General features: G+C 39.3%; 1 protein-coding gene across 1 annotated transcript; it reads right to left on the reverse strand.

Moving 5' to 3' along the window:
* Nucleotides 1–181: 181 nt before the first annotated feature.
* On the reverse strand, nucleotides 182–6,128 carry LOC111572305 (BTB/POZ domain-containing protein 2-like). Its single transcript, XM_023275907.3, has 9 exons — nucleotides 5,557–6,128; nucleotides 5,347–5,466; nucleotides 5,012–5,168; nucleotides 4,412–4,517; nucleotides 4,023–4,220; nucleotides 3,712–3,904; nucleotides 1,926–2,013; nucleotides 1,683–1,829; nucleotides 182–1,279 (listed from the first exon to the last, which is right to left on the reverse strand). The coding sequence occupies exons 1-9, from the start codon at nucleotides 6,111–6,113 to the stop codon at nucleotides 1,118–1,120; spliced, it is 1,728 nt and encodes a 575-aa protein (XP_023131675.1). The 5' UTR covers nucleotides 6,114–6,128; the 3' UTR covers nucleotides 182–1,117.
* Between the last annotated feature and the right edge of the window lie 5,586 nt (nucleotides 6,129–11,714).

The raw sequence follows: 11,714 nt of genomic DNA on the forward strand, positions 1-11,714 counted from the left end.
TTTTCCATTTCCAGTCTTTACACTGATCTAACCAGCTGCTGGATTAGTAAAGGACTTACATTCTGGAACAGATGTAAGACTGGAACTAAACCAACTTTCTAACAAAATGTTGATTTTTCACTGTGGGTTAGCAGTTACTCTGGTTTCAGCTCTTCCCCCCTCCAAAAAACAAGCACCACAATACTTTTGTCTTCACTCTTTAATCGATACTTATTCAAGTTACATATATAATGTTAATAAATGCCACTTTAATATACAACCCTTTAATGTCCGCACCAAGAGGGAAAGCTCTTCCGCCCACACTTTTTAAAACAAAGCTTAAAAGAAACTTATCTGAAGAGTTAGTGTGCATCCATAGAACAACCAAATAAACATATGCAAGGCCAAGAAGTGCAAGGTATCTTGGGTATAGGCAACTACCAAGCAAGGACACAAGATATCACAGATTGTACTGTATGTAGAAACCCGAAAAACTGCTTACCATAATCATACTGTTAAAGATTAATATGAAGTTTGGTTCAAATTCGCCAAGATTTCGTGAAGCCTATGGAGTCTGTCAATCTATGGAAGTTACAGCTAACGTGGAGTTGAGTGAAATTCTAGTCTGTACTAAACGCTGATGAGGATCTTGTCTTGGCAAATCTGATAAACTGTACATTCATACAGTTGCGAGCCTCCTTTGCACTAATGCTGTGGAGTACAGGAAGGGGAATCGTACAGCTTAAGTAGAATTCAGTGTCAAGCCTTATGCCGTCAATCCGCAGCAGTGACATCGATACTGTGAATAATCTGAGAGGCTCCTCCCTCCCTCTTTCCCTTGTGGAGTCGGTTACAGTCATGTCTGTTTCAGAGGCTGGCATCACTACAACACAAAGGGATGAAAGGAAGCCGCTGAGAAAGAGAGAGGCAGCATCTCATGTGACGAGCTACGCCCCGTGTAGTGACCTACATCTCCTCCCAGCTATTTGTCTTCCCATGCGGCCAACAGAAGTGCACTATATGGAGGGAACAGTATGAAGTCTGACAGATTAGTCCCCAGTACGGCTGCTGAGGTGTGGCCCTGCGCTGGTGTCAGGTTGTCACATTTGATGGAAGATCGTTGCGATGTCTGAGGTGACTATGTGTAGAAGATGACCTCAGGAATCTGTCCGTCCTCTACGGAAGTGCCGTTGTTGTTGCCCGCTGCGTAGCAGAAGGTGAAACAGGTCTTTGTGCCAGTGGATGATGACTCATGTGTTACCTTTCGCATTCCCTTAGTCCCATAATGAGAGTCTGGACCCTGCAGCACAGACAGACGGGTAAATACACACTGCATAGCGGCAATTTTGATCATCTCAAATTATTTGACAAATAAGCAGTTTTACCTGTGCTTCAACACAGTGCTAAACAATGCAGTGCTAACGTTTTACAACACAATACAACTTTAGTGCCATCTTAAACCGAAATTCATTACGACTCCTTAAGGCCAACTTTGTCAAATATGTAAATACACAATTACTAACACAATTCCCAAGTGACTCTTTACTCAGCCACGCTCATACATAATCATACGAAGATTTCTACATTACAAGAATCTAATCTGGAGGCACACTGATCTTGTTAATTAGCAGAATAGACTGATGAAAAAGGAGTTCTTAAGTCTAGGACATGTGTCTTGCATAAGTGATTTCCATATTACAGACCTTAAGTGTGGCACAGGCAGTGTAGTTGACGTTGGGTAGAATCTCCACCGGTTCTTTGAACATGACTCTGAAGGTGTTTGCTGACCCATCACAGCTGAAGCCTGTATCGTTCTGCCCCAGAACTGTGTTACTGTCTGTGTGGATTATCTGGAGCACACGCAACACATCCAAAACACATGATACAACGCACTGTGCATTACAACCAAAATTTTTTAGAACAAGTTACGCTGACAGGAAGCGTACCTGTATGTTGACTTGGTAGTCTGTGGGTCCATGTATAGAACCATAGAGTCCAAAACCAACCACAAATATTCTTCTGTTTACTGAAAACCTGCAAATATAAAAGGAGAGGATTCAAGTTAAGGCAGGAAAATATGTACATACATTGGGGTTTCATTTAAATGCATGTCCCTCAGTAGATTTCTAGACAATTTGACACTTTTCACCTGTGACAGTTTGACATGTCATTATAAGAAAAGTACAGGTTTACCTAGCATTGTTACCAATGGCTCCTTCTTAGTAAGGCATGCATCTATTAGTGATTTTAGTGCCATCACATGCTGGCTTTTGAAAGTTATGTCAACCACGAATTTAGGCTCTTCTCATTTCTCTATTTTGTCCCACATCATCTCCTCTGTTCTTCTGCCTTAATTCCAAAAATGTACCTCGGCGAGAGAGGACGGTTATGCTGAAAGTATGTGAGGATGCAGAGGATGTGCAGGTGTATCCACACTGTCACTATGTAGGTGTTTATTTTGTAGGCTAGTCATGGGGTGCATTAGTTATATATGACAATCAACTGCCCAATCAAACTCTCTGAAGTTCAGTTTCTGTATAGTGCTGCTCATACAAATATTATATGGGGAAATACTGAATATGTATATACTTATTACATTATGGCATATTGTGAATTGGAGTAGGAGTAAACACAAATTGCACGCAGTCATCCACACTGTTCTGCTTGTCCAACAGTGATCATAAAATACAGCAGTAGACTACAACAAAAAACAGACAAATGACACAGCTGTCACACATCCTATGGCTAAGAAACAAGGACGTCTCATTCTGTTTAACGTCTAATGCCTCGACTCTTCTCTCCTCATGTATCTCTTGCCTCATCCACATATATTTTAGAGGAGTTACAAACTAATAAGCAGAGGAAAAAGGAACAAAAAAGTCTCTGGCTCTACAGGGCATGGACGCATTTCATCGTTTCTTTAGTCTGTTCTTGACTGATTAACTGAAAACTAATAGGCATAAGTATTTACATTAATAAAATGTAACACAACTTTAATCTATTTTTCAATGATTAAACATGTGTTAAGTTAAAATTAGAATTCTAAAATTAAAAGTGACAGTGGACTTATTTTCACTTAATACTCTGTAATTATTTTAGTAGACTGAGATCATAAGCTTCATTTTAGTTCAAATAATAAATGATTAAATTAAATAAACATACCATAAAATCTCAGTAAATTTGAAGCATAGTTGGGTTTGTTGGGTTTCATGTATTATATTTTATGAGTAACATTTCAGCTATAAATTAGTCAGTTATTTATATTAGGTGGGTTAAGTTCTGTAATTTATAATGCCATAGGGTCTTAGCTGTAATATTACATTAATTCATTCCTTCACAATAACTAAAAACACTGTAAGGTCTCAGCCTTATTATGTGTTATGATCAGGTAAAATACGATTTTAAGTCAATTTAGTAGGGATTTCATCCCTTATATGTATATTCCTCAAGTAAAATCACACCATAAATAAGACTGCAAGTTACCTATTAAGGTAACTTTTTAAGGCCAATCATAATCCTTTTTACTGAAGGTACTTTGACATTATGACTGTTGTCTTAATTGTGCTATCAAAAAAAAAAAAAGTTTTTAAAATTATTTTATCAGCATATTGCATGCTTGTGATCGTATTTGTTTAAATGTGTTTTCATTTGTCTAATTTGAAACATGCTTTATTGTACAGGACTTTGTAACTGTGTTTTGAAAGGTGCTATACAAGTTAATCATGAACTCACCGTATGCGGTCGCTTGTCCCGCTGTAGCCCCAGCGGCTCTCCACCTGACCGAAACGTGTGATGCTGCACTCCTTCCCGCGGAGACAGCAGCGAGGCCGGTCAATGAAATCTACACGAGGCTTTGGGTTAACGGTGAAGTGGAGGAAGAGACTCACCACCTCTCTGTCAGTCAGAATACTGGACTGGGCTGGACCTGAAGGGACGACGACACAACCGAAGACACACATCGAAGCGTGAATCAGAGTGTGCTTTTATGTATGTTTATCAGTAGAGAAACTGCAGCAGTGACAGCTTTCTGCATTCTTGTTCACCTGCAGCGAACTCCTCGATGGTCATGAGAGGGAAGCGGATGAGAGTGAGAGCTTTTCCCAAGACTTTACGTTTGTTCTCAGGTGTTGGCTGCAGCTGCTGCCTGTGAGCCTCAGCTTCAGCCCAACGCACCGCAGCTCCAAACAAACGCACCTCCCTCACGCCAAGAGTGTCCCTCTCCAACACTGCCACCAACGTATCTAATGGAGGCAAAGATGAAAAATCAATGATCAGTCAGGCTGTTATTCTAAAGCAATTTGTTGGGTTTCACTCTATAATATGATAGTAAGTGTCCTCAGATGACTTCTGCAGTGAACTGGTGCTACACAAAGAAACCTTCATTGAAATACAACATGCAGCAATCGTGTCAACATTCAAAGGAACACATTACCCAAATCTATATCTGTAAAGCCTTCAGCGGCGAGAGCATCTCCAGTATTCTTGTCGATGTTTTCTAAACAGAGGCTGGCAAGCTGCGGCTCATCAAACAACCGTGCCTGAAAGGAAAAAGACATCACCACCTAAATAAGCATGTTTTAGTACATGGGCAAGTTCAAAGTTTTAAACTGCACTTAAAAGAATGACAGTTCAGTAGACAATGTCTTGGTGCTTAAGTTTAGATTCTTCTGTTAAACTAAAGTTATGTTTCAAAAGTTGCATTTATAGTTCTCAAAGTGAGACAGTTAAAATTCTGGAAAAAACACTGTTTACAGAAATCCTCGCCTCAAACTAAAATTAAATCTTTCTCAAGACAGCAATTCAAACATTCACATACTCTCATGCTGGGTATTTCAATGAATACTCAGCTAAATTTAAGTGTTTCAAATTTTTACTCTCTTGCAAATCCCTTGCACTTTTGGCGTGCAACTTCTGGAGCAGCAAAAGCAGCACTAAATTGACATGTACAGAATATTCTGCACTGCAATGAAGGTCACCTGCCAATCAAATGAAGCAATAAAAACAAGAGGTGTCTTAGGTGATGGAATCTGACCTGTGTAAGCAACATGAAAGCATTGTCTGCTCTGAGGTTCTTCTTGAGGAACTCCACACAGTGGGCCTCCAGCGCTGGAACTGCATACTTCTTGGCTGTATAGAGTGTAGTCATCACAGTCTCAGGTCCGATCTGGACTTCATCAGAATACAGAAACCTGCAGGAGGTGTGCAGATTATACAAATCAATGCAATTATATTATTGTAGAAGATAGAGAAGGTTCAATACCTGTCTTGACAATTCTTTCCCATTACTCAAATATGTTCTATGTAAATACCACACCCACTCAGAAAGCATGTAAATCATCGTGATAAGTGACACACTCAGCTTCTTACTTCAGCAAAGCCAGAAAGGCAGCTGGTTCCACATCAGGAAGCTCGATCTCCGTGGATGTGGTCGCCATCCCTCCGTTGAACATGGCATCAAACACCGCGCTCCCCACAGCCAGAACAAACCTGACAGAGTCAACACAGCGGTACAGATCAACTTTTCTGCAGACGCACAGTTATCGAGCGTTTTCGGAGCTCGTACTGCAGTCTTCTTACCTGTGCGCCGGTATCCTCTGAACCCCCATCCCTTTGCCCACCAGAAAATGCACGTCGCTCAGCACCTCGTTGTTGAAGAGGAAAGCGAACCTTTCCTTCACGGTGCTCTTCGTTGCCTGCCAGTTGTACACGGGCTCCCGGTACACCAGTACGGACGCAGCAGCCGGCGTGGCTGTCGGCGCCGCCGCCGGGGAAGCGTTAGACGCTGCGGTGGTTGCCATGTTGGACGCCGGGGTGGCCATGGCTCCGGCTGCCGCAGCACCTGCCGCAGCGGGTTGCTGCAGGGAGTTCTGCGCAGTCGGTGGAGCTCCGGTCGAAACACCGTTGCTGTCTCCCCCGCCAGGCCCCAGCTGCGGGTTGGGACGCCTCGTCGCTCCCTGTGCTCCCCCGGCCGCACCGACCGCTCCGCCGTTGGATGCTGGCATGGAGAAAACGCTGTTGCTGGGCTGGCTGTTTCCCAAAGGACCCGGACCAGAGAAACTAAGGCAAGGAGGCCTGCCGCTGTTGTCTCCAGCAGCCATCTTGAACCTGGCGTAGGCGTAAACAACGCACTTCATCGCCTTGTATGTTTCTAGTAGTTTCAATCGTCACAGCTGGGGTCTTGCGCCCCCTGCTGTTTGATAGTGGTACTACACGTGACCTCTATCTGCACATGGTATTCTATTTATTACTTTTACAGGACTATACAGCAGCTGTAGAAAACAAACTCCTGGACACGTGGTCAAATCTGACTTTATGGTATTAGATAACGAGCGGTTATGAACAACGTTGCATGCTTACATAGGATTCTGTGTCCTACGGTGGAAGAAATATTCAGATCCTTAAGCAAAAGTGCACCTTCAGTAATGCAAAATATTCCATTACAGGTGAAAGTCCTGCATACGCATGTAAGTAAAACTACACACGCATTAGCAGTACTGTGTAGTTAAATTATTAAACTAAAACTGGTATTGTTTCTCCAACTGATATGTTATTAGATATGATGTCTGCATAAATATCAGTGTTAAGAGTGAATCATCAGTGTGTCAGTTGTAGCTGCTGCAGGTGGCGCTAGTTTGAAATATTACATGTACACTTTTACATACTGGGACAGCAGATAAATCTGTGATCTTCACATGATTAATGAGAGATGAAACAAGAAAAATCTTCATTTAGATGCCCAAATCTGTTCCGCGTCAGGATTTTTTCTTTAATCTTTTCGGTAAGATGTTGGATTATTGGAATGTTTTTGAATGAAACAATGTGAGAAGTTCAGAGGGAAAAACATCTATGTTGAAGAAATGTGACCTAGACAAAACACTGCCTTTTGTAAGAAGCTAAAATGGTTGGTAATCATTGATTTAATTTTTACAAGTGTGTTATATTGAGCTTGTTATATTACTTATCTTAACCCTAAAAGTAACTAAAACTGTCAGATAAATGTAATGTAGTAGAAAGTGCAATATTTCTCTCTGAAATCTAAAGGTATATAGCAGCATAAAATGGAAATAGTCAAGTTAAGTACATCAAAAGTGTGCAAAAATATAGCACTGTTGTTTGATGTCCAATATATGTGAGAAACTGCAGTATTTTGTAAAGAAGTATTTCTCATTTACAATAATGAACAACGGAGCATCGACCAAGAAGTTCCATTACAGCAGCTTTTTGTCTGATAATGCAGCAACTAAATTTAAGGAAATGATTCTGTTCTTGTTTACTTCAATGCCAACACAATAAAGAGCAGTTCGCCCAACGTTATTCCCACACAGGTGGATAATCTCGTTGACAGGACTTCAGCTTTACTGTGTACATCAATTGATGCTGTTGCCCCTCTGAAAAAGAAGGCAATAAAGTATAATAAAATAGCGCTATGGTTTAATGAACAACTGTGCATCTTAAAGCAGAATTCAAGAAGACTAAAAAGGCAATGGCGCTCTACAAATTCAGCAGAATTTCATTTAGCCTGGAAAAATAGTTTTCTCACATATAGAAAAGCTATTCAAGGGACAAGAGCTGTCTATTATTCATCTTTAATTGAGAATAACAAGAACATCCTCAGGTTTTTTTTTTTTCAGCACTGTAGCCAGGCTGACAAAGAGTCACAGCTCTGTGGAGCCTTTAGCCCTCAGTAGTGAAGACTTCATGACCTTCTTCTCTACTGAAGTTTTGAATATTAGACAGAACATCCTGCACATGTCTTTAGGTGCAGTGACTCTGGAAGTGTCCATAGAACCAGATTTACATTTAGACTGCTTCTCTGCTGTAAATCTCTCAGAGTTCACGTCAACAGTAAATGTATTTTATTTTATTTAACCTTTATTTAACCAGGTAAGTTAGTTAGTACTGATTCTCATTTTCAAACTGGTCAAAAATTCCTCTAATCCAGCAACATATCTGTTAGACTGCATGTCCACTAGATTGTTCAAGGAAATCCTTTCTTTAATAAACATTGCAGTACTAATTTTCATCAAATTCTCTTTGATAACAGGCTGCGTACTGCAGGCTTTTAAAGTGGCTATAATAAAGCTACTTCTTAAAAAGCCTACTCTAGATCCAGGTGTTTTAGTCAACTATGGGCCCAAATCCAACCTCTCTTTTATTTCTAAAATTCTTGAAAAAGTTGTGATTATCGGCGTAGAAATGGTTTGTCCGAAGAGTTTCAGTCAGGGTTTAAAATACATCATAGTACAGAGACAGCACTTGTGAAGGTCACCAATGATCTTCTAATAGTTGCATAAGTAAAAATGAACTGAAATGAATTGAATTCATAACTACCCAGAAGAACCTTTGTGTGTGTAAACATGTCAACATATACGAACAGTGAAGTTAGACTTTGTTCCAAGCTTCAAATGAGTAAAGCTATAGAGGTGAGGCTTAAAGAAATACATTGTTTTTAATCATATAAGGCCACTTAGAGATTTCTAATGCTTCCATGAACCTAAATCTGAACTGTAAAGACATACTCAACAACACATAGCATTTCAAATATCAAGTTCAAATTGGTATTTTTTGCTGAATTTGAATGACACGTTTTTTGCAGCCCTTATACATGCAAAGTGACTGAGCACTGTGTATTTCCTCTCCTGGTGTGACTCAGCTGAGTCTTCTTTGTTTTTGAGTCTTTGCCATATTCCCACTCGCACCATTTCTCCTCCTGTCATCCTTTGACAGACTCAGCAGTCATGGGATGTGTGTGTGTGATAGCTCCCATTCCTCAGCAGAGCTCAGTTTCTTTCGCCATCTTAAGTGTGATATCCTCTTTGTCAGTCTGGCAAAACAGACACCCAGACATGCTCATATATTTCCTGCAGTGCCCACATACTGACTCATAGTCGCTGTGCCTATTGTCGTACATGTTTATCCTGGATCTGTCAGTGAGCATCATCCTACATGAGAGATAATTGCTATATTTGAGCCGGCTGTCCAGAAGGATCTGCTGCATTAAAAGAGTGATACTTTCCTACTTATGCTATTTGATCAAAGGATTCTGGGATGTTGCAGTATGCAATGAAACAGAAAAGATACTAAAAAAGTAAGACCAAAATAGTCATACTTTTGTCAGATTTCTTATCTTTCAATTCTCTCTAAGCATTTTATGACTCCTCAGATACACATTTTGACCTATTACCAAGTACTGACCCATTTTATACTTTGCAGTGCAGATTCTGAAGGTAATTTCATTTAACCAATATACATAAACATAATTCTATTCTGTGTGTAACTTTAGAATAATAAGCATTTGGGTCAGTCAGTAAAAATGCAACACTAATGCTGAGGTTGAGGGTTTGATTCCCTTTTGGACCATATTTTCCTTGTAATACGTCCTCTCATCAATAAGACGGTTTGTTTTTTTCCCCCCTTCTGCCTCACAGCATCTGCCATGTTGCTGAGTTCAACTGGATTGTTACCCTGAATATTCAGATAGGTCTCAGTGCAGTAGTTACATTTTACCACTTCTAGCTGTGAACCAGATATGATATTTTATTCATTCGTATTTTATAATTTGCATGTTTGTTTAGATTTTTGACATTAACAATGCAGTTAACTCTCCTAAACTTGCAATGCAGAACTTTTGTCTCCCCCTTCTGGTAAAGAAAATGTCTGAAACACTGAGTTTCTGTTTTAACTGAACACCAGACATCAGACATATGCTCTGCAAAACATCTAGCTGCTGTAGCCTACACTGTCCCCGCCGCTGTCTTTGCTCCCTATTTCACTTCACCAGTCACTGCTGGTTTGCATAAGATGCATCACTACCATTGTGCCAGTGCCAGAATGTGGGCACATCCAGCTGATTTTAAACTCCAGGATACTGTGAAATACAAACAGATTTCCTTGGCCTTGATAGGTTTTATCAGCATTGTATGAACTAATTTGACAAGGGTTTAAATGTGTTAACTTATTTATAAGAGTCCCACTCTCTTGCATTCAGTTAAAACAGGTTTTTAAAAGTAAAAAGTAGGTGTTTCCCCATCTATATGGATACATGGAATATGATGCTAATTTAGTGGTTTTACATGAGTGCCTGAAACAGGAAGGGGTGGCCCCCAATCAAGATTCTGCAAAGGGCCCTTGAAAATCTAGAAATAGCCCAGCAATATAGATTAAATTATTGTGTGTTTAAACCAGATTTTTACTCAGGACTCCTTTGCAATACAAGTCACTGTTTGCTTCTCTGCAGCTGCAGGTTTCTGTACTATACCTGAGTATTTCCTCTTTTTCAGCTATGATAAAGTGGAAGGAATGCAGTGAATAAAGTCTTACTCATTTTTACTTTATATGGTATTCGTAAAATCATTGGCAGATGTATTTTTCTGAATTACAGGACTACACAGGTACAAATGCATGGGTTCTAGACACTGAGGACGTATTCCCTGCCTCTCCTGAAATTCACAACTGTATGGAACTCCACGTCAACAAAATGAAAGCGCAGAACTACAGAAAAAGGGATCAGGCTTAAAAATAGTTCACAATATTTGTAATTATTTCCATAAGTTCTAGATCAGAGGATAAAACTATTGTTCTCGTCATTAATAGGTTAAATAAAGTGTGGTACAAGTGGAGCTCGAGTCCAAGCTGTACATTGTGGCCTAGTTTTAATGGGGAAAACATGCAGTGGTGGCAAACACTCAAATTATTTCTGACTACACTGATAGAGAAGGAAGAAGCAGCTTACATGTAGATTTTAAGTCACAACATGATTAAAAATAATGCAGAAGACTAGACAAAAATCATTATGAAAATCATATTCCAATCATTTGAACAGATGTTAAATTATGAGGCACAATTTTAGTGCAAATGGTCATTTCTTCTGATCCACTACTAACCTAAACTGAAAGAAAGGATGGCCACATTTCACTGCTAACTTTGACTAGCATTAGCAATACTAAAACAAGATATTCCATCAACTGTATTAGCAGGTGTAGCTTAAACGCCAAATACAAGTTCATTATTAGTCATACCATACCTGAAAATATTCCCAAATTCACAGCCTCAATGGAATTTATTCCTAAAAGACAAAATACTCTTTTTGAAATGTGCTTTGTATCATATTTGTTTAAAGCGACAGGTCCTTTAACTCGCAATGGGAACCATGTAAAAAATTGTCCAGGCATGTTTAGTACACCAAGAAATGAGAAACCTATTCCACCACTTAATGAAATGCAGTCGCAATATGAAATTAAATGAATACAATTCACTGATTTAGACAAACTTTTTAAGTTGCAAAGATTATTCTGGTTGGGTTGACACAATAATGTTGACATTGTGTGTAATTTAACTCAAATTCCTCCACTAGTAATTTTAAAACTACATTCAAGTTGAGGGAACTTAATGAAATTGGCTTAATAACCTATTTTTTCCTCACGTAGGGTTTAAGATTTCAAGTCTTCTTTAAGATTTTAAAATGCTGGAAAATATCAGACATTTAAAACTGGTATTCAAAATATACCTGTGGAATTTAAATATAGGTTTAGATAAATGAGCAGAGAAATTTGACTTCATATTACACACAATATTAAGTTGATGCAACATTATTAGGTCAAAGAAACTCATCAAAAATAATGTTGGCAGCTCAGGAGGCTTATTTAAAACAGTCAATAAAATCGTTAACTTGCATGTAAATAACTAGTGCGAATTGATCCTTTAATCTATGTTTAGTGTACATATTGATTCATTGC

The sequence above is a fragment of the Amphiprion ocellaris genome, chromosome 10, assembly GCF_022539595.1.
Source record: "Amphiprion ocellaris isolate individual 3 ecotype Okinawa chromosome 10, ASM2253959v1, whole genome shotgun sequence".
Classification (NCBI taxonomy): domain Eukaryota; kingdom Metazoa; phylum Chordata; class Actinopteri; family Pomacentridae; genus Amphiprion; species Amphiprion ocellaris.

Bases quoted from the DNA above. Each gene is read 5' to 3' on its own strand.
- LOC111572305 (XM_023275907.3), bottom strand. From the start codon at position 6,113: ATGAAGTGCGTTGTTTACGCCTACGCCAGGTTCAAGATGGCTGCTGGA. The intron at 5,169-5,346 runs GTAAGAAGCTGA...CACCTCCTGCAG, and splicing joins GCCTTTCTGGCTTTGCTGAA to GTTTCTGTATTCTGATGAAG. The intron at 2,014-3,711 runs GTGAGTTCATGA...TTATATTTGCAG, and splicing joins GGGACAAGCGACCGCATACG to GTTTTCAGTAAACAGAAGAA.